The sequence below is a fragment of the Tinamus guttatus genome, unplaced genomic scaffold (genome assembly GCF_059628265.1).
Source record: "Tinamus guttatus ecotype Peru unplaced genomic scaffold, ASM5962826v1 Tinamus_guttatus_pri_ptg000307l, whole genome shotgun sequence".
Lineage (NCBI taxonomy): Eukaryota > Metazoa > Chordata > Aves > Tinamiformes > Tinamidae > Tinamus > Tinamus guttatus.
The window spans coordinates 1914091-1936454 of record NW_028288841.1 but is presented as its reverse complement, the minus strand read 5'-3'; the positions used below and the strand labels follow the sequence as shown (position 1 = coordinate 1936454).

Here is a 22364-nt window from a genome sequence, read left to right as displayed (position 1 = left end):
TGTCACCCCAGGCCCCGCACTCCGGGGCAACCACAGGCCCTGTGGGGCCGCAGGCCGCGGCCCACGCGGAGCAGCGACCACCCCAGGTGGCCGTGGGGCCTGGCGTGGCCGTGGGGCCTGGGCTGTCCCCGTGGCGGGTGGCAGCACCACAGGGCACCCGGGGGAGAAACACCACGAGAAAAGACCCCAGCGTGGGCTAAAGGGAGAGACGTCGGCGCCGGCAGCTGGGGCAAGCGGCTCCGGGGCCGTAGCTGCCCCCTTCCGTGTCTTTCCCTTTGCTTTTCCAGCACTTAGTCACCCAAGATGAATTTGAATGTCTGGAACATCAAGGAGATGCTCAGCACGCCGACTGCCCCGGGGTAAGAGCTTGGCGATTTTGCTGCCTTTTTTAGTTTTTTTTTTTTTTTAACATTTGCAGAGCGCGAATCCTCAGGACAGCAGCAGGCCCCTGGGGGAGCCACCGCCAACCGCGTGCAAGGAAACGTGCCAAAGTCCTTGCCGAAAGCGGTCAACTAAACCAGAAAATCCCGTCATCTGACGTGTCCTTGTGGTCATGGCAGGTCTGTTCCAGCGGTGACCAGCAAGCCGTGGGGCGAGCGAGCGGGCCGGGCGCTTTCCGCTTCTTGCGGGGTCTCCATCGCGTCTCGGCCCCGGCTGCCGCATCTCGGTGGGCTTTTAGGAAAGCCCTTAAAATACAGAGAGGGAGAAACTTGGCAAGGCTTGGCACATCCCTCCTAAACCAAGAGGTAATCCGGCAGCTGGAAAACCACGTTGTTCCCTTGTTGTGGATTCACGTTTCTGGAGGCTCTGCCACCCTCACCCGGTCACAGCGTGGTAAAGAAGCAGGAACCGCTGAGGGAACTAGTTCTAGAATTAATCTGTGGTTAATTATTGCCTATTAATTAGCCCACTCTGTCATTCTGAGTGTGTCTGCCTTGCTCTCAGCTCCAAAGCACTCTCACAGATTCACTAATCAGGGAATTTTAAAATCAACTGTGGCTGCTCTGCTAAAAGCGATTTGAACGGCTTTTCTGGGGTTCAAGGAGGAATTCACGCAGCAAAGTCTTATGGCCCGTCTTATGCAACACTTAGATAAGACACTTAAACGTTCCCTTCTCGCTTTATGGAGAGAATAGACAAAATGAATCATGATTTGCAGCATCATTGCACATTATGTAACTCTAAAATTATTCCATACATTGCATTTTCATGTGTGGCATTTTTTTTTCCAAAAAGAAGTCAAAGAGCAGATAGAACTGCCCACATCTACAAAATATAATGAAGCAAGAAATGTTATTTGGGTGTAAGAATCCAGAGAGTAAATACATAAGTGCTACATGATCTATAGCAGAGCACAATCCTTTGCATCACATAGCTAAAAAGTAGAGCTAGACTTAGCCCTGAGAAGCTAATTGATGAATTTGCTCTTCTGAGACGCTGTTAGTTTAAAAAGCCAGTTATGTAAGATCTGCATTCACAGTTTTAGTCACACAGTCTCTTTGGCCTGATATTACCATGATGATGGATGATAATGAAAACATAATAATAGCTTACTTGCCCATTTTAAAAGTACTTGTCACATGAACATGAATTAATTGAATTTTGCACAGATGCAGGGGTCAAGGGGGAAGCTAATTCAGAGGAAAGCGTGTTTATGTCTGTCACAATTTGTTCTTTATAAAGATGCATTGCGTGCTCGTATTGTCTTCTTGGTACCCACAGCTTGCTTGCTTGCTTGATTTATTTTAGAGAAGTTACATTTAAATACAGCCTGGAAACGCCTGACTTCCATTCAGGTCAGAGAATGAGCAGAGGAAACAGAGAAGAGTATGTACCTATAATATTCTGTAGAGTCATGCAGGCGGAAGACAAACGAATAGAAGAAGTTCAGGTGCTTGTAGATGATCACTTGAGTTCCTTCCTCCTCCAACATGACCTGTCAGCTAAAATGTCTTCCCTTCCTTTAGTTTTAATTATTTTATTCATACAGGGGGAAAAAAAGAAAAGAAAAAAAGACAGGATTTTAACACCTGCTCCTCATCATTCCAACCCATTTTTTGCAAGTGAGTTGCACCTGGGGTTTTTTGGAGAAGCTAAGAGGAAGGGGCAAGCTCTCAGCAGACAAATTAACTTTTTCTAAAGGGAAAGAAAAATTCACACATAGGAGTTTGAGCCTGTGGGTGAGTATTCGAAATAGTGGGAAAGGGTGTTAATTGCTTTTTCCCAGCTCTCTTACCCTGTTACTAGAATCTTTTCTCACTAGAGCAGGATATGATATATAATTCCCAGAACAGTGTCTTGGAGGGCCCTTTAAAATGAAACATAAAATTAGCATATAATGTTGGCAGGATGTGAACTGTGCTGCTAGTTCTTTGCAAGCTCGTGGCAGGGTGTTGCTTTTGAGAGCAGCTGTCACCGTGTCCATCAGAAACGCAGAGCTCCAGTGACACCATGGTGTCATGATAATTCCTGCTGAAACCCCAGAAAAGGGATGATTTACTGTGAACCTTCTGTGTCTCCTTTCTCTCTGTGCTGCTCGTTGTGTCTCAGAGCAGCCTGGAGATCTGAGGTTTTATTTGTAATTTATTCTGTTGGATGCACAGGTGCTTCTGTGTAAGTGCTGGAAGCCTAAGAAAATAAGTGGGGGCATCACTTTGTTTTAAACACATTTGTTGACATAACAGACATCTCGGAAACTCAGCAGAAGGAAGATCATCAGTTCAATACTGTAGTATCAGGGTGCCAATTATTTAAGGGAGTGGGAAGAAATCATGCCAGTGGAGAAAGCTTAGAGTCAATTTAACAGTATTGATAAACAACACATTTTTTGGACCGAAATGCCAGATCTAATTAGGGAAAATGTAGTATTAGATCTGAAGTGCTGACTGTCTCCCAGACAGGCAGGCTAGGAGAGATCAGCACGGACCAGGAATAGGAGTCACAGTAGGAGTGATGCTTCAATTAGCCTTTTATCGACTGGTTTAGCAACACCAGGGCATGAGGCTGAAACTGCATTTCCAGACACCATAAATCCCTAAACCAGGGAACTCCCAGGGAAAAAAAATACACTTGCTTTGGTCCTGAGCTGAGCCCAAAAGTTATCATTCAAAATATTACTGCTGGAGTGGTGATAATGAGCAGAAGTGAACATCTGTGCAGGAGCAACAGAGGCCAAAAATCCACTACAGAAATATTTAATTTAAAAAAAGGGGGAAAGGGATTGACATGGAAATTAGGAAGCTTTCTCGGAAGAAATGAAAAGGGGCGGCCAAAGGGTTAAATCCTTGACTGGGGCATAGAGATTACTTAGACCTCACATTGAAGCCCAGAACAAATGCATACCAGCCATCAAATGAGACTGTGAAGGACCAGTGCTGGACTGGCATGCTTAATTAGCATCGTAAAGAGGATACTGAAAATGAGGAGATATCATTCAAGAAGTTAAAGTTTTATCAAAGAGAAAAATAGTAAGATCTTTTACATTGAAGTTATCAGATTTATATTGTTCCACAAGGGAAAAAAATGAGTAACTTGCTAAAGGCATAAAAGCTAATAAACCCACTTTCAGACACATCAGAAGCAGAAAGCCTGCCTGAGAGTGTCAGGCGGTCAATATATGATGGAAATATTAAAGAGGCATTAAAAAAAATCTATAAATTAAGGCCTCCTTGAGCTATTATTCTATATAACAGCTTACTTCTGCTGCTGAGAAAAAATATTGTTTCATGAAATGCCATCTCATGTAGACACTTGAAGTCGCCTGAAAGTCCCAGAATTAGGAGAAGATGAAAGAAAGAGCCAGATCAATGTCTGAGAGAGCAGCCATAAAAATCTGGAGCCTTAGAGGAATTGGAAACGGGGGCTTTAAGTGCAGTGTGCAGGCTAGAAGATGCCTTCAGAATGGGGGCAAAAAAACTGTCTCCAGATGTCTAATTCCTAATTTGGTCAGGAATAAATTTGGTGTAAGTAAACAAGGCTGCTCCAAAGAAATCTCCATCTCCCTCTCCGTAATCTCCTCCCAACGGAAAGGACTGGAGAGGCCCTGATGATAGGCTCGGGGCTCAGGACAAAAGGCAGAATGTGGTTTCCAAGGTGAGCAATGTTTAGAGAGGATTGAATCACACTGGAGCAAATAATTGAATTGCTCATAGAAAGTAAAAATGACCTGGAGGAATTAAAACAAGACCAGAAGGAATTTGAGCCTAAAATCCGGAAGCGGAGGCGGTGTTTGAGCTGATAACCTATAGGGATTTCGTTGTGGTTAATACATTAGGGTCCGTGCCAAGAAGGTGTCTTACAAAATCTGTTTGCAGAAATTTCTTTTAAGATATGGCTCAAATGAACAAAAACGATTTCCAGGGAACAAGTCATTCCCTTTCAGAGGACAGAAAACAGACGGATCGTTTTACGCCATGGCAGTTCCCAGTTACGAGACAGTGAACGGCTGGAAGCTGCAATAGCCATGAAAATTCTTTAAACTGCCCTTTGGATGCTAAAGCTCCCCAAATTCTGCACCCAAAGCTGATCCTTGCTGAGCAGTTTGGCAGCCAGCAAGAAGTAACAGCGAGAAGAGCAGGACAGAACCGGAGGCGCTTCCTATAGACACAGAATAAAGCTAGGAGGACAGCAGGTGAAAAGGAGCTGCCAGGTTTTCCCATGGATTTGGTGCAACAGTCGTGCTCACTAAATGAGAAGCAGCAGAATGAGCTCAGAGAATTTCTGGACAAGAATTAGGAAAGAAAAAGGCACTTCTATTGCACCACCCTTTCAGGCAAGGAGCCTTGTGGCATGTTGAAGAAATGCCATCAGAAAGGCACAAGCGAGCCTCATCTACCAGGCTTCTGCAGAAGAAGGATGTTGGCACAGGTTCCGTGCGGATAATGGAAGGGAATAAAATCTCCTGCGGGAGTCTGCTGCAGCACTGCGAGCAAATGTTATTCTACTGCTCAGTTTGCTTTTCCAAGTGACTCTTAAAACTTAGTATTGGCAAGGAGGGATGGATCCAAACAACAGAGAAGAAATTGTTTCTATTGCCAGATGAGGCCCCTGACAATTTATAGATTTTTAGCTTGTCAGCACATCTATAAACATCTAAGAAACACAAGAAGGGAGTGTTGCATGGGGGATTTCTCTTGGTCCATTTTATCTGCCAGCTATTTTGGGGCAAGGTAAAACCTTTGAATGGAAGGCGATACATTTACGTACGGCCGCCGTAAAACGTTTCGTGGTGGAAATCGGAGCTCGAAGAAATGAAGAAGTTCCTCCCCAAAGGATGCGGCTTGCCTTTTGGAGGGGGGAATCCCGTGGAGAACGTGGAAAGGGAGACGCCGAAGAACAAGCTGACCCCCCAGCTATGCAGAGGGCTGCACATTTTTCAGCATGCTCGTGTTACAGAAAGTGTGAGAGCTGCAATATCTTGCGTAAAGCGGGAAATAGAAATGTTCCCCTGGTCGGCAGAGGCACTTTGGTAGCTCACAAGAGCTTACGGCTGCACTTGTCTTATCCACAAATCTCTTTTTGTACAGAACACGGATCCTAGCGCACACAGTGCGGGCACAAATGCACGGAGGGCTCAGGAGGTGGCTCGTGGCAGCAGAAAGCCGAGTTCTCCCGAGATGAACTATTGCCTCACCTCAATGGGACTTCCAACCGGGATTAGGTATCCAGAATGTTTCCCGGCTGTTTATTAGGAAGCGGTTATATTTAGGACGGATCACGCATGCAGGAAGCTCAGGAATCCCGAAGGCAGCAGTCAGGCGGTCAGCGAAGCTGCGGTTGTCCCACGGCACCGTGGTGGAGCGGGCTGGCACCGGTGCCTTAACCGCTAGCGGCGTCACGAGGGGAGCGAGAAATCTGCTGCCCGGGGATGAGCGTGCGCAGGAGAGACAGCTGCTTCCTCTCATAATGTGCAGAATCGTCAGCATTCCTGAGCTGGTGGATGTGGGATGGAAAAAGGAGACTCTGGAGCATCCAACAGCCTTTTTTGGTCATAGAAGCAGTGCCCAGTGAGGTGGGGAGTCACGTGAAGGGCTGCAGGACTCCTGAGTGTAATGAAAACTCTTCATGATTAGGAAATCTGTGGTTTGGGCATCAAATAACATAAAGGCTCTGAGAAAAACGGCCGGTTACGGGGTGTGAAATATACTGCTGTGACAGTAAAAACTATATGCAGATATTTTAAAATTAGATTTGGGGTCTTCACACAGGTCAAGGGAGAAGTTTTCAGTTGAAGATTTATGGGATTTTTTGAGGATCTAGAAGCTCGTACCTCATCTGCCTATTTTTGCCTGCAGCTCAGTGGGTTCAAAGCCAAAGGATTAATATGATACAGTCACTGGCTCCACTAAATAAAGAAGAGGCGCTCTGAACAGCTCAGTCCCTCCTCCTAAATCCTTTTCCCGTTGTGTGTCCATTCAGTGTTTGGGCTCTTTCCAAAACTGGAGACTAACTGCAGATTTCACTGCTAATAAACATTGGGGTGATCATCTTTTGTCAGACCCGTGAGTGAATCTCCCTCTCCTTTTTCCTTTGGGTATGTGGTTTTATACGGAAGGAAGACCTTGCTTGAGAATCTCTTTCATTAATTTTAGTCTGTAATCCTCAGTCCTGTTCATTCCCACTTTACCAGGCACAATTGGAAGGAAGACCTTGTGATTTATTAGTAAACCTTTCGATGTGAACTAATTTGGTTTGTCTTTTCCTTGTCCTTTTTTAAAGAAATGTTATAACGCATAAGAGTTTTGTTCCCCTGGGTGAGCTGGGCTAAGGCTTTGTGAAAGGCTCCCTCACATCCTTTTAATTCCATTACCTTAAAAATCAGGACTGGGAGGATAAACCCGGCCCCACGTTCCTTATGTTTGGAGCACTCCTTTGGACCTTGCAGAGATGGGGCAGTGGAGTAAATCATGTGAAAAATTAAAAAGCCAGCTCCTTTCTTAGTAAAAATACTGAAAGCAGCCTGTGGCAAAATGAGAGGTGGTCCAAACATATGGGGGAGCCTTTCTAAGAGGGAACCTGCTATCACTTTTCAATCCCATAATTTGGTAGAAGCAATGTACATGGAGACATGTAGAAGCAGAGAAACACACTGCAAAACCAAGGCTAGCCAGAAAGGGTTTATTGGGATGATTCTTAGGGAAAACCAGGAGAACTTTGGAGGATCATAATATGGATATGAAATATTTCTAATAATCAGATCAATTTGGCCAGTCTTCTGCTACCTATTTAGTTGTGATTTCAGCGCGTCCAATTCATTTGGAGGATAAACACCCAAGAAACATCGTGCATCTATAGAAAAGTTTCACCTTGTTGGAATGGTCTTCCAAATCATCCTGGAAAGGAAGAGACCTGGCGCTTGGTAGAAACAAGCCCCAAGGTGCCCCTTAAGCTAGGACTGGCCAGTCTTGGGGCAACGCTTGAGCAGATGTGGCCAGCACAGTTGGCGTTTCTGATATTTTGCTTTTTAGTTGCTTGAGATTCATTCACAACCTGCTCTGCTCTCTTCCAGGCCCAACAAGTTCTCCGTCCGGGGCAGCGCGCACAGCGACTACTCGAGTCTGAGCGATTCCCAGCTCCTCTTTGGCTCCCAGTTCTGCCCGGAGAACACGCAGTCGGCAACGGCACCGCTGGAGCTGGGCACCCAGCTGGGCCAGCAAAACTCCCAGGACGTGAGTCTCCCCCTCTCAACTAGCCCCATGCAGGGACACGGCCGCTGTCCAGAGGTCGTGACAAATACTGCAAACAGGGTGTAAAATCCCCTGCCTCCGTAAAACATTCATAACTTGTGAGATCAAATATCTTTGATACTGTAAAAAGAGTACACATTTGCTGTGACTAACCTAAATATCTGCATGGTCAACTAAAAAATAGTAATTGTAATAGAAAATGATTGGGATAGGTATTATTTTATATTTCTTTTATATTATTTTTAAAGTCACTAAAATGATACAAAAATTATTCTCAAATTAAAGCCTTCAGACCAGCTGTCTAAGGTACAGTATTCCATTTATTCCTTCCATGAGCAATGCTGCGTTTCTCTTTATTAACCTTCTGGAAGAGTGACAGAGAGCGCCAATGTTTTCTTATTTATTTCCATAGGCTGCAAATTAACTTGCTGTATTGCTGTTGTGGCAGATGCTTGAATGATATTTTGGATGAAGAGCTTCTGTGCTCAGAATCTTTCTCCTATAGCAAGTGGCTTCTGATGTTACCAGCTTCCCCAAAATAGGTCCTTCACCACCAACAGATACCTCTGGATCCAAATAAAGACACTTGACAGCAAAGATTAGGAAAGAGTAATTGTGCCAGCTCTGTGGCCCTAGGCAGTCATTCGCTTCCTGATCCTATCTGCTCTCCTCTGCATTTTGCTGAAGATCTCACCCATTAACTGCAGGAGCTTTTCATCAGACACCGGAACAGAAATTCACTCTTCCAGATGAAAAATGACAATCTAGTGGAATTTGCATTTGTTTATGTTTTAAGGAAAAGGCATTTCCATTTTGGTCAGAGTGTCTGCAAAGTTTGTAGGATGAGGAAGGTCTTTACAGCTTTCCTATTAATATTAAACGTCTCGTTCTGAGGGGTATATTGCAGCACGTGAAAAACTGATCTGCAGGCTGCTGATGTTGCTACTTGGCAGCAAAGTGATGTCCTCCCACAAGAAGTGCAATGGGGTTTTATTTAGATTAATGTACAGGGAGCTCCCGCTGGCATCTTTGACTTCTCCACAACTTGCTCTCCTCTGAACTTTTGTGCTGTAATGAGAAACCCCGTAATTAACTTATATGCGTGTTCAGCACATCATAAAAAGATGCGTGTACCTGATGATTGCAACTGACTGAAAATAAGCACAAATGAGGGAAAAACCTGAGTTTGAGGGAGTTCAGGCTGCGGATCTAACTAGGTGCACTGAGTGAGCCATAATCTTGTGAAATTCTTAATCTTCTTGTCCAATCTGATCTGTCATGTCCCATCACTATGATCCCTCTGCCTGCAAAGTACTTGCTACATGAATGCTTTTTGCTAAGTAATGTTCTCTTTATTTTTACAGTTTAACGTTTTCCTTCCTTTTGTGTGACAGAGCGAGCCCAGTATTTTAACCAAATACCAGACAAAACCACAGCTGTTTGACGAAGATGCAAGAGAGAGAGGTTTACTTAATTTTGGTGCAGGAAAAGTGAAGAGCGTCCTGGAAAATTTTGAAGTGAATAAGAACAAAATAAAGGACAAGTACGACCGGTAGGTAGACACCCAGAGCAAATTCTTTCCATGAAGGCAGATGCCTCTCCCCGTTCCTCTCAAAAGTCATACATGACCCAGCTACATATTTCTCCAAGAAAAGTATCTTCTCGGGTTTGAGATAATCCCTGATTGGAAAGAGTCACAGGATCAGAGAATAGGGGTTATTTGCAATGAGGTTTATGTAACACTTGCTGCCATAAGCCACAAGCACCAGAAAGAGCATAACCTGAATTTACCTCTGTCCTTCTTTATCTGATCAGCTGATTTTTTTGCCCATATTGATGGATTATTAAAGCATATTTCTTAATTTTTTGTGGACTGTATTGGCAGTGATCAACAGGACTGCTAGAGCAGCCTTTGCATCTAGGAGAGGAGAACGCTGCCAAGCATCCTGGTGGGCAGGGGAAGATGTAATGATTATAGAGATATGTGTCAATTTATACAGATACAATTTTGCTTGTATACAAGATTTTTATATCTGTGTTTTTGCTAACAGGCAAGTTTCATTTGCTAATGAGATCTTTGTCAGCTGTTAAGGATTTAATATACCCGTAGGCCCGATAGGGCTTTATTGAACAAGCTAACAGTTTCAATCTCCAAAGTGAAAGATGGCAAACTCCCCAGTGGGTCTATAAATAATTCTTAGCTCTGTACATTTTGTAATGTGACATCCAAAGTGAAATACATTTTTGTTAAAATCCTTTAACTGAGTCAGACTGTGTATCTCTCTCTCCCTTTTGCAATGGCACTGTGCTTCTGATAATGCCAAATTTAGATGCTTCAGTGCCTATTAGAGAGGATTTTTTGTAAGTGAATTATGAGGAATGAACAAATTATTTTAAATGTTTTGTCGAAATTCTTAATTACCCTTTATTTCTCCTTTGAATGGATTGTGCTTCTTTCTGGAAACAACTTTATATTATCTTTACAAAGATAAACGCATGACTTACCAATCTGTATCCCCTGCAATTTTGACTATTAAAATCAGTGTCTGCCTTTACATAATGCTGGAAACATCTCGGAGGCCCTGCCTGCTCTTTGTGACTAGACTCTACCTGGCCTGCCCCTTTTGGTTGTTGCAATCTAGATCACTAAATTATCAATTAAAAATGACCTGAATCTTCAGAGAGGAAATGGGTTATTGCTGTGCTTAGCAACAGTCCTTGCAATTTGGTTTGATAGGTTAATCGTGCAGATAGCCTGGGTCCTGATAGGCTCCCTCCATTCAAAAGGAGGGATAACAGAAACCACGGGCATAATCTCGGGAGAAAGGGATTTGCCCTATTTGTGCCTCCCGGCCTGAGCTTTGTTGATGCCGAAGCTTTTTTCCATGTTTTTTTTTCCCACATTTATTTTAGGCCAAATATAATGCTGATGTATCCCAGTACGTAGCAGGGCACCTGCACCCAGGCTGGCCCCTTCAGGGTAGCCAGTGCAGTGCAGGTCCCCACAGCTCATGCACAACTGCGTAAATGCAGTCAAAAACTTCCAAGAGATGCACAAATACTAGGCCAAAATTGGGAGAATAAAGCAAATACACAACACATATACATGCATATACGTGCGTATATATATATTTATTTATTTTCTTACTCTACATAGAGGTATTCGTGTTCTCCCAACACAAATAAGGTGGCTTCAGAGGGTCACATCCCTGAAAGTGAGTACATTGGTGCTTACATTAGGCACTGCACTGAGCCTGGCAGCCTTTCGTGGCTTGCCCTTACTGGGATCTTCACGCTCTCCAACTACTGCTGCAACTCCCATGGCTGTTTTGTACATGCTCTTTTTTGCTAATTTTATTTTTTTTTCCATTTTAGAGAAGTCTTAAGCGCATTTATTTCCAGCATCAAAGACAAACTTCAAGGGGTAAGTTCACTCTAATTCAGAGTGCAGAATAAGGGGGAGTTAGCAACGCTACAGAACACGCACTTTTTTCCCATTTATGGTGCGGTTTGAGTTATGACACTGTTTGTCTTGAGCACACAGACACTTTAAGCCAACAACTGCCATTTTTTCCTGCGTGTACCATCCTCTCTGTGGCCTGTCTTTAGGGGGACCCCTTTGCTTCAGAGTTAGTTGAATTTCTTTGGGGCTAGGGAACCAGAGCAGTCTTTAACAGCTGCTTGCAAATAGAAATTCTCACTTCCTGCTACCGAAGGAAAGTGCACTGCTCTCTATACTGAGAGAATATAATGTGATCTTATTGTTTGAAGGTATTTTCCTCCCCTTTCTATAGTTAATTTGATTATTATTAATATTGTCATTTTTTACAGATTAATACCTCTAATTCAAAACCTGCTAAGATTTCTGTAATATTTCATGAGCCTTTAGAGCCCTTCCACATCTCCTTTGGGGCTGCAAGAACAGCTGGACAGACCATTTTAAGCTCTCAACAAATATGCATTTTTGGGCTGTTCCATTCCAAGAGTTGCAGTTGTTCTTTTGGGACTGCATTTTTGCAAACAAATAGAGGGCAATGCATTAATTCTCTCACTTACCCTGTTGCTTTTGCAGTTGCAAGCCTGCTTGGACAAGTTTGAAGAAACATTCGCTTCCAGAAACAAATCCATTTTGGATCACATGGAGACCATTTCCAAGACATGTAAGCACTTTACATGTAGTTTCTGTTAACAGCAGAGGGCATTGTGAAACTGCAGAACAGAGCGTGTTGTCTTGGGGCTGGGGTGAGCCAGGCAAGTCCTGCCACTCACAGCTGCTCTTCGTAAGGGAGAAGAGCAAACAACATTTATCCACAGTGCAGACTCGTTTATTTTTCCATTCTTTCTCTGCTAGCTTTTCCCTTTCTTTGCCTGCAGACACTACCCCTTTTCTTTCTGTGTTATTGTTCTCTTGCCGTGCTGTGTTGGAGAGCTGGAATCCTGAGTGGTTAGATGCCATGCACGTACAGATAAATGTGCCTTATTGCTTTGTGTTCTGCCCGAGGATGACAATTTCTAGACTATCTGGCACACAAATTAACTGGCACTGATAACTGAGATCCTGAGTAGCCATCTTCAGTTTTTACAGCTTTCTCAAATTTTGCTGTGTAGATCAGAGTTTTCAGGTCTCCCCAATTGCCTGAGGTGATTATATTTAACATTTCAGCAAAATAATGGTCCTCTCTTCTTAGGTAAGAAGAAAGTAATGAAATGCATTTTTCCTTGTTAAACGAGTGACCTCTTTGTCAGTAGTATATAACAGTAGTATGTCCAGTAATATACAACACTTTTGAACAGCCCTGGCTCCGCAGTGGCTAGACATGGAAGTCTTTATTATGAGACAATGTTTCAGAGAAATTGTTTCTAATTTGGCTTAGATCTGAGCCTTTGAAAGTGCAGAAAATTTTAATGTTAGTGTTATTTTTTATCAGCACTCTGTCAGGGCTGTATAGAGAGTTGTGCTGCTCCATGCAAGCACGGGAGGCCAGCTCGATGCATACAGAAAAAGTGAAGTGAGTTGTACCTAGAGAGTTGAAGGTAGCAGACCTTCACAGAAGCACGACAACATTTACTGTGCACTGAAATGTGGCTTTCATGAATGTGGGGCTGACAGATAACCTGTTAGTCGATACAAGCCTCTCGGGCAAAACGAATGGAGCCTGATGCCTTCTTCATGAGGCCTCGGGAGCTTGGACGTGTGAAATACCCATCTTGTTATACTAAGAACACTCCCTTGCGGTGCTTGGCAAGTGCCCTTGGTGGGACCATAATGTAAGCAAAGGATCTGTCCATTTTGGCCAGCACCACAAGCTTCCTATTACACGTTTACCCAGCTCCTAATTGTTCCTAAGTGCTTGCCCACTCCGAGGCAGGGCTCTGCCTCCTTTCCTACACCTCTTTCACAGAAATTGTTGTCAGGGTATTCAAAATCCAGCCTATTGATTCCCTGTTTTCCTTCCATGCCATTTGCTCAGCTGTGCTGCTTCTTCTGCTACCCGTTTTAAATAAATGTGCTTTGAATGAAATGAGAAACCTCCCAGAGGTGCCTGCTGCTGATTTTTCAAAGCAATTGCAAAGAAAAATTGGCACTTTGCGTAATGTATCATGCTGCAGAATGTTGAATATATAATGAAAATCACTGCACGCTCCACAATGTTGTGCTTTTTATATTTCTGGGAGGTTCATCTGTCACTGGTTAATTGCTGATAAACACTGCCATTTAACTGGTATCCCAGTGATGGAAAATTAAGTTCCCACCACACAAATATCTGTGTTAGTGCCCTGAAAAGATCCCAGCTGAGGCAATTCCTTCAAAAAGAGTGGCATGGAATTCGTGAACTCAAGTGGTAAAAACCTAAGTACAGAACTGATAAATGTCAGTGGGTGTTTAAGAAGTACCTGGGGATGTGGGTGACATGGTAAAAGCATGTGAAATCATTGGCAGTGTAGGATTTCACGCTCAGGAGATGAATATAGGGCTTGAAGAGGCTCTCTTTGAGGAGAGAAGTGCACCAGGACATTCAAGGAGCCATAAAAAGTAAAGAAAGGCATAACTTTAAGTCAAGGCTCGGAGTCGAGCCTCATTTTTGGCAGAGGGTAGCAAGTAACATGGGGTAACATTCGCCTGAGCAGCTTCCACGGCGGCACAACTGCTCTCAGGGTGCTGTGGATGCCCACATGGGTGAAAACAGGCAAGCAGGCCCTGTGCTCTCCGTTCTTGCACCTTATATAGAGAAACACGTGCAATATTTCCCTTAAAGGGGCACGAGCTGGTGCAGCTCCCTGCCATAGCCTGTGTTGGGTGGGTAGTTTCCAAACGCAGCTCACCTGGAGGCTCCCCAGGCTCCGGGGGAATTCCTTGTGTTCCTGGCAGTGGGATGTGACCTTGCTCGCCGTGTCGGTGGGACCTGTCCCCTTGCACCCCGTGTCTCTGTGACTGGACAAGTCGAAAGGTTTGAAATTGGTAAGACCCCTGCAAACTGCACAGCGCCTGGGAGAACTGTCCAGGTCTAATCCGATTGCAGGAAAGACTTGCAGGGATGTGGGGAGGATGTGTGGTTACCTGTGTGAACAAGGACACCCTTGAGGCCGTGCCCAGGCTCCAGAGCAGGTCGACCTCCTATTTCCCCTCCTGAATCCAAGCACGGAGGAACCAACCTCCCTCCACAGCTTCTGTGCCGACAGGGCGAATCTCAGGCAGGCCTGCATAGGCGCTGCTGATGGACACGCAGCACAAGCAGCTGCTGCTGGATATTTCCATGGGACGCTCCCTCCCTCGGCTGCTCGGGTTGTAGTTTTCAGCTGCACGGGAGCCCGGGCTGATTTGCTGCCAGTTCTGTGCACAGCATCGTGGCAGAGCCAGCCCGGGCAGCGAGTCCCCCCCGGGCCTGCCCCGAGGCTTTGCAGGGTGGTAACTCGTGACAGATTTGACATTCCATATGTTATTAATGTAAACCAGCAGAGTTCAAAGGCAGCGCTATAGCGAGTCAAAACACAGTGATGATCCACTCGGTAAAAACAGTTTTGTTTAGAGTGAAATACCTTGAGAGAGAGAGAGGTCTATGCATAAACCATCCATTAACTAAGGGAGGCCTTTTCCTCCATGAACAGGTTATTCAAGAAGTATCTGCTGCAGGTTTTATTCAAAGAAAACTTCCTCTGAGGCAGCTCTTCCTGCTCACCTTCAAAGACAAGAGATTTGACTAAAAGGGTCCTGGATCTGCTCTAGTTTGTCTGTCTCAAAGCTATTTCTTTTTATTAAGTCTAGATGAAACATGTTGGGGTTTTTTTTCTGTTAAATAATGTTTGACAAGTCTGAACACTCCTCTGGCATGGAAGAGGAGCTTGCTGCTCCTCTGTTCTGGATTTTTTCTGCGGGATACTCCTACACGTCCAAACGAGACCCTTTCCAAAGACTCGCTCCTGATCGCTTGCCTGCAACACGCTGTGCTGAGTCAAATGTATATGCAGATCACAAGCCCAGTGCATGCAGTGCTATTTTTAGAGGCAGGATACCATGTTGTAGAAGAACAGACAGACTAGGGAAATCAGAAAGCTTTAAAAATAATTCGGAGCTAAAATTAAGCATATGGGGAAGCAGAGCAAGCGGAGGAAAGCTTTCTGATTTGGGCATTTCTAGATACTCACTGCACAGAGAAGGAATGTGGTAAAGTGACATGGAAGGAGTTTGCTCCTTCTGTCACTGCTGCTTCCCTGCTCCTTGGAGGATCGCAGGCCTGGAAGGGGCTGGCAGGCTCCCTAACACCCTTAGGTCTGAGCAGGGAGATGCTAAATCTGGAAGATCCACTTTGCTCCAGCGCTATGAACGCATTCCACAGCCATCCCTGGGCTGTTTATTAAAAAAAATCTAAATATGTCAGAGCAAAAGACAAAAATTAAAAACTGTGGTGGAAAATCAGACCAACCAAATTGCCTGCAACGACAGAGGTGAAATATGCCCAGATAGTCCTCAAAAATGAGCCTTGCTCCTGCAGAGAGGGAGGCAAAGCCCAGTGACGATGGGCATCCTGACACAAGGGACAGCTTCTCCCTAGCCTGAGTGCAGAGGTTCATCTGTCTCCAGGCGGGTGAGGAAGATGGGCCTGTTCAGCCTGGAGAAGAGAAGGCTGAGAGGGGATCTAATCAGTACCTCAAGGGAGAGTGTGCAGAGGATGGTGCTGGTCTCTTTTCAGTGGTGGCCACTGATAGGACTAGAGGTAATGGCCACAAACTGAAGCACCAAAAGTTCCACAGGAACTTAAGGAAAAATTTCTTAACAGTGAGGGTGCCAGAGCCCTGGAACAGGCTGCCCAGAGAGGTTGTGGAGTCTCCTTCTCTGGAGATCTTCAAACCCGCTTGGACGCAGTCCTGTGCCACGTGCTCTAGGTGACCCTGTGTGTGCAGGGGGTTGGACTGGGTGATCTCTAGAGGTCCCTTCCAACCCTAAGCATTCTATGATTCTATGACGCACACAGGAGGCAACGGCCGCGTCCTTCCTCCCCGATGGCAGCCGCGTGCGCTGTGGCCACCAGCAGGGCCTTGGAGGAAGGCAAGTCAAGGTAAAGGCAGCGCCTGGCGCGGAGGCTGCCCTGCCAGGAGGAGCTCCAACAAGCAGCCATCCCTCGTACATCATCCCTCGTGCCCCATTCCCCGGGGCAGGCGGCCTCGTGCCGCCGCGCACCCCTGCTTTGCTGGGCTGCATCAGCCCAACGCTTTCAATCTCCTTTCGTAAGAGGAGATTATCGTCTAATCACTTAATTATCTGTCAGCTTTTCCCTGCACGTGTCCTGGCTTGGTCTTGCTATGCACATCCGTGGCTAGAACGACCCATGGGCTCCCGAATGTGCTGGCCTTGCGCGGATAGTCCTGTGGCTCCCAGCTCGTGGGTCTCTGCTTGTGTCCCCCTGCATCTCGCCCGCTTGCTCTGGTGTCACAGTCCGGCCCCTGGAGCTGCTGGATGGTTTTGTCCCACCAGGTCACTACAGTGGGACTTAAACAGGTCTGGCCCATGAGCAGCCCTTGAGGAGCAACCTGCAGAACCATGTTGTCCCCTCAGGACATTCCCTGCGGGAGCTGATGTTGAGTCTTTATCCATTCAATATTTGTTTCCTCAGCTTTATTCCCGTTAGATAATGCTTGCCAATGAAAAGCTTTGTTTAAATCCAGGCAGAGGCCGCTGCATTGCCTTTGGCAACGAAGTCAGCTCTCTTATCATGGGATATTATATTATTCAGACACAATCTTCCTTCTATAGAGCCTTGTCTCATTTATTGCATTTTCCTCCATTCCCTTGATTACTCTTTCCTTCAAGGTCTATTCTAAAAGCTTGGGCAGTATGAGGGCAAACTAGTAAGTCCATAATTACCCAGCTCTCTTTCCTCTCTTCCTCCCCAAATGTACTCTTTAAATGTCCCTGATTTCTTATAGAAAGAAAACTTATATGATCGCATTCTGCCTGTCTGCCCTCAGTAATTTTTGATTCTTTGGCCAATTCCATTAGAGACTGACAGAAGGGCAGAGCTCACCGAGATAATTAAGTCCCTGCGAGTTTAATGGAAGTGGTTGGCAGGAGGAGAGGGCCTCCTGGCTGCTCCGTGGCTCTGCGCTTCCCCGGAGCTGCACGGAAAAGCGCCAAGATAAACCCTCCACATGCGGGCAGAGCCTCCCGCGCTCGCGGCTCACCAAAGTCCATCGCACGAGCTGAAGCTGCAGCAAAAGAGGATTAATTAACTGCAGAGCTCGTGTAGACACTTGTTGGGATACAGCCTTTGTGCTGCTGTTTCTCCACCTCGCAGCCGTACTCCAGAGGTTCAATTATCCAGGCTGAGTGGCTGGAAAAGGCTTGGTTTTAGCAAGGGGTGTTTTGCATCCTCTTGGGATGCGGCCGGGACGCCGGCCGTATCGTGGCACCCACCTTCCCACATTGTCCAAAAGAGCAACCAGGCAAGTTTGGGAAACAGATCCTCCTTCCCTGCATCACGAGCTGGATTTTACAGGAATACTGCTGTGCGACTGCTGAGGATTTTTCATCCCCACCCACGCTGTAAACTATTCCTGTGCTGTGGTGTGTTAGGCAGAGCAGTGGTTACTGCAGGAAAAACTACAGGAAGGTGTTGTTGTTGTTGTGGTTCAGTCACTTAACCAAATTCCTCTTTTCCAACAGTTTTTCAGCAAGACTGACTCTTGACTGTAGCCAAGAGCATCGCGGTCCCGCTGAGGGCTCCGGGGGGATGTCCCACTGCCAGATCCCGGTGGCCTTTTGCCGTCCCTGCTCGGTGGCCGGACAGGGCCGCGTGACTCAGAGGCTGTTTCCGATCCCTTCTCCTGGGAGCAGCCCCGTGCGGCTGTTCCCAGCCGCGGAGCTCTGGCTGACACAGCAGAGCAGACAGCCGGTTTGGATCCATGCAGGACAAGGAAATCTCCTGGAATTTCTCTCTCCGAGAGCGCTCACAGCAGCGCCCGGCTGTGCGCATCCCGTGTGCCGTGCCTGGGAATCCCAGTGCTTCCCACACTGCCTCATACTCTCCTACTGTCCCTTAAGGCAGCCTTCCTTCCATTACCAGCCTCCTATACATTTCTATCCTATATTCTTCCCATTATTAGCAACATTATGATTCCCATCACACTTTCAGGCTCGCATTTGCCCCAGCTAGCTGCAGAAGTGGGTCATTACGTTGGGGTTCCCTTCCCGTGAGCGTATCTACTTTGCTTTTAATAGAAAACTAAGCTTCAGCCTTCCTTGTGCTGAGCCAACCAAGTTTTCAGCTTGCACAGCCTTCCTGCTCCAGCTGCCCAACGAATAGAGCAGAGCAAACACGGATGGACCTTCCTGCAGCCTCTTGCAAATTCGGAGTGCTTTGCATTAAACATGGATCCTCTTGTTCCTTGCTTGCTGCTCTGGGAGATTTCAGCCAGCAAATCACTGTGGTCGTGCAACACTGTGGAGTATTTCATGCCAAGTCTTGAAGGAAGTAGCTGTAGTATTGTTAGTACTTTATTCACATTTACAAATGAAAGACCAAATGCGCTTTTTATTGATTCCCCCGTTTAGTGCAAGATGCTCTTCAAACTCACTGCAGCTCGATGCTGAAAGCTCTGACAGATAAAAGCCAAATGGAGCAGACGCTGCTGGAGATGGAAAGGAGACTTGCAGCTGTAAGTACACGGATTAATCTTTTATTCTGAATTGTGGTGCTCAGTTTATCCCATTTCTTCAAAATATTAACTGAATATTTTATTATCTTCAAATGGCAGATTAGAAAATAGACAGCTCCTATTCTAATGAAGGGGGAAAGATATTAAAATGCTAATTCTAGGCGAGATGCTAATGCTTACCAAGAGGCTGTTAACAGTGCTGTAAGCTCTGATAAAATCCCCATAGTAAGAGTGGAGCCTGACAGTGCCCTGCTGTGGTAGGTGCCCAGGGAAGCGCTGCTCTCTGCTGCTGAAATACCCCTTTGCTGGAGAAGGGTCTTGCAGAAATGCAGGACTTTGTCCCTTCAGCTGGGTGGTTTCCCCAGGGAGAGAAAAAAGGAGGTCGAAAAGGAATAACTGGCAGAGAAGGAGCGTGGATGGTCAGAGACTTTCTGGGTTCTGGATTCTGCAAAGACACTGCTCCAGGAGTTGCTTTTGACAGGGATGTGTCGCCCCAATACATGGGAATACACTACTGGGAGAGGGGAAGCACAGTGGTTAGGAGTGCATCTCCATCCCAAGTGACACTTGTCACTATTGTGGGACAGTTTGAGCATATGCTCTTGCACAGGACCATCCAATTTGTTATCTGGGTTCATACTCAAGGGATCCAGCTGATACATAACACATACTGGCTCCTTGTTTGCATCTTCTAACGTGTTGTTTACTGCTCCCCTAGAAGGACGAGGAGATCTCAGAGGTGAAATCCAGTGTCCAGCTGCTCAAGGAGGGCCTGGAGTCGCTGCCAGCTCGGCTGAGTGACCAGCACCTGAAGCTGTGTGAGCAGCTGGGCTTCCTGAAGCTCCCCAATGCCTTAGCCGAGCTGCAGACCTTCATTTCCACTGCCAACAACCCCGTTCACGTGGCAGACGGTGCTTCCCAGACCTCCCCTGGCACAGGCCAGGGCTGTGCTCTCGGTAAGGAGGCTGCCAGGGGGGCTGGCAGCTCCTCGTGTCACCCTCGGTCCCCCTGCCTGGCACACCAGAAGAGAGGCCACCAGCTGCTCGCAGGGGACGGCGCTTGCAGCTCCAATGCAGCTTCAGGAAGGAAGGTCAGCCCTGCTGCTACAGCGCCGTGCGGCAGAGAAAACCCTTCCTGGCAGGAGGTGAAATCTGCTTTGGGGACGCAGAGCTGTGCTGGCGGCCCTTGCACGTGCTGTGCTGGCAACCACGGTACTGGAAGCGGCTGGGAGAATCCCCGTCCCGTTCCCCAGGAGATGCAGCTTCCAACACCCCTGCGGAGGGCGGTGAGGAGGGACACGAGGGGGTTTAAACCCCTCGGGACACAGTCACAACAGAGACAGCCTCAGGTTTGCCACCTTTCTGTGCAAAAAGACACGTCTGGGCAGAAGGACAAGAACTCAGACCTGCAGCCCACGGCTGCAGGAAGCAACGCACGGCAGAAATCGGGACGGATCCCCCGGAATAAGGCAGCGGGGTGGAAGAAAACGTGCCCTGCTCGGAGGAGAGCAGAGCTTTCTAGGCGCTCTGACAGCGGGATGAAGCAAAGGATGGCAAGCAGGATTCTGGAGCTGGAAGGCTCCAGGAAAAGCTGCTTTCCCAGGTATGTGGTTACTCTTAATTCAGGAAGCTCCAACGCAGCTTGTGCAGCTCCCAGCGAACGGGCGCTCGGCGCGGTTCAGCAGAGACTCTCCAAGAGCTCCCTGCAAGGGCCCCGCTCCAAGGAGGACGTGCAGCAACTTGTCAACAAAAGAAAGAGACGGCTGGAAAATCAGAAAGGAGCAAACATTCCCAATGCTAGAAGGAATTTCTGGGATTCATCTCCCCAGGAAAACCCATTTTGCCTGTATAGCACAACAGGTGAAAAGCGGGTGAGCTGCCTCGGTGCCCCAAGCTCTGCCGGCTCCAACACCCCACGTGCTGCCGCTGCGCTGCCCCAGCAGAACGTGGCAGGTTGCTCTTTGGTCTTTGATAGCGATTATTCTGATTGAAGTTTCTCGGTTAGTTTTCGGGGTTTTCAACGTGAGCACGGGCACTTCAGCACAGTTTATCCCTCTGGATTTGTTTGCTCTTTAGGCTCCTCAATGATTTGATTCGCGGCCTCCCACGTAGCTGAGCCAGCTCTGGCAAGGAACAGGGACAAGTTTTTCCTGTAAGAGCCTCTTGAAACAGAGGTGCCTCGTGCCTGGGGTGCTTATAGGACCATTTGGATGTGTCCTAAGGGATGCCAAGGGTCTGAGGGACGTTTATGGATCCGGGCTGCTTTATCCCTGTGCTGCTGCCACTGGCTCCGGTCCCGCTCGTGTTTGCGGAGCTGGGGACACCGACGCTTTCACAGCAGAGGATGCAGGTCATGGGCACACGGCTGGCGCTCTTGCCACCAGGTTTAGCACTCAGATCTAGGAGCTTTTAATTTAAATATATATAACAATATCTGTGGCTGGAGGCTTTAACTCTGGTTTTTGTTCTTTGTGTCAGTGTTGGTTCATATGTTCCAAAGTTCTGATTTTTAGATCCTAGGAAGCAGTGAGGATTGTTTCGACTGATTTCAGTAAAGCTAAGATTTATCCAAGAGCTGGCTGTGAACTCTGGGCAGTTACAAGTTTAGCTGAGGAAAGCAGAGTGCCCCAGGTACATGAATTGTTGCATTTCTTCTCCTTTTAGGCTGAAACTTCTTAGCCACTTTATTTAGTTTCTATCAATTTTGGCTTGCGTGGCTCTTAACTAATCAAGAACTTCTTCAGGCAACGTATTGCAAAGATGGTGGTTCTCAAGAATAAACCAAAAGATGCAGCACGCGTATTCAACAGATAAAGAAATTATTGGATATTTCTCTTCCTTTACAAACCTATAATTTTCTGGTTAGGACTCATTCCAGACACACATATTTTCAAGTCAGCAAGGATTATTCCGATCATCTAAACTGACATATTTAGGGCAGTTTGATAATTTGACACCCCCAGCTCCTGCAGAGCAAATCTTCCCAGGATATCCAGCCTTGATTATAAGTCTCCAGTGCTCCGAGTATTTTTATCATGTTTGATTTTTGATCTGTTACTGGCAAAAGAAGCATTTCACTATTTACAAAACAGGTTTCTCATGTTAAATACAGAAGTCCAGGTTTGTCATTCTGCAGAAGACTGGGATTATTTTTTTTCCCTGGATTTAATAAACGTGTTGTTTCTTCACAAAAATCCAGTTTCTTTGTATTGCTTTTTAGGGGAGAGACCGGCAGGCTGCTCTTTCGGGAGGCCGACAGACCGCTGCTCCGTGGCTGTTTATGGAGCTGAGATCATTCATTTTTGGGGTTCATCTCTGGGGCGCGGGGGCTCTGCTGCATCCCGCCTGCACCGCAGGCCTTGCTCGATCCCTGGCTGGTGCTTGGCAAGAGCCGGGATGCAGGGATGTAGGGATGAGGGGGGATGGCGGGAGGCCTGGGCCTGCTGTGGAGCCGGGCTGCTCCATGGGACACCCCCGGGAAGAGGGAATGCCCCAAACGTGCCCCGTGCGAGCGGAGCCCGGAGCCGCC

The 22364-nt window shown here is 46.7% G+C and overlaps 1 protein-coding gene across 1 annotated transcript; it reads left to right on the top strand.

Moving 5' to 3' along the window:
• The first annotated feature begins 303 nt into the window (after positions 1 to 303).
• Positions 304 to 20826, top strand: IHO1 (interactor of HORMAD1 1). The gene is made up of 7 exons (XM_088528330.1): positions 304 to 359; positions 7508 to 7667; positions 9080 to 9237; positions 11061 to 11109; positions 11758 to 11845; positions 18733 to 18836; positions 19555 to 20826. The coding sequence occupies exons 1-7, from the start codon at positions 304 to 306 to the stop codon at positions 20824 to 20826; spliced, it is 1887 nt and encodes a 628-aa protein (XP_088384456.1).
• The last annotated feature ends 1538 nt before the right edge of the window (positions 20827 to 22364 follow it).

What these genes read in the sequence shown, in the direction of transcription:
- IHO1 (XM_088528330.1), top strand. Translation starts at nt 304, where the DNA reads ATGAATTTGAATGTCTGGAACATCAAGGAGATGCTCAGCACGCCGACT. An exon ending in AGCACGCCGACTGCCCCGGG is followed by an intron (nt 360 to 7,507) that starts GTAAGAGCTTGG and finishes GCTCTCTTCCAG; the next exon opens with GCCCAACAAGTTCTCCGTCC. An exon ending in TGGAAAGGAGACTTGCAGCT is followed by an intron (nt 18,837 to 19,554) that starts GTAAGTACACGG and finishes CTGCTCCCCTAG; the next exon opens with AAGGACGAGGAGATCTCAGA.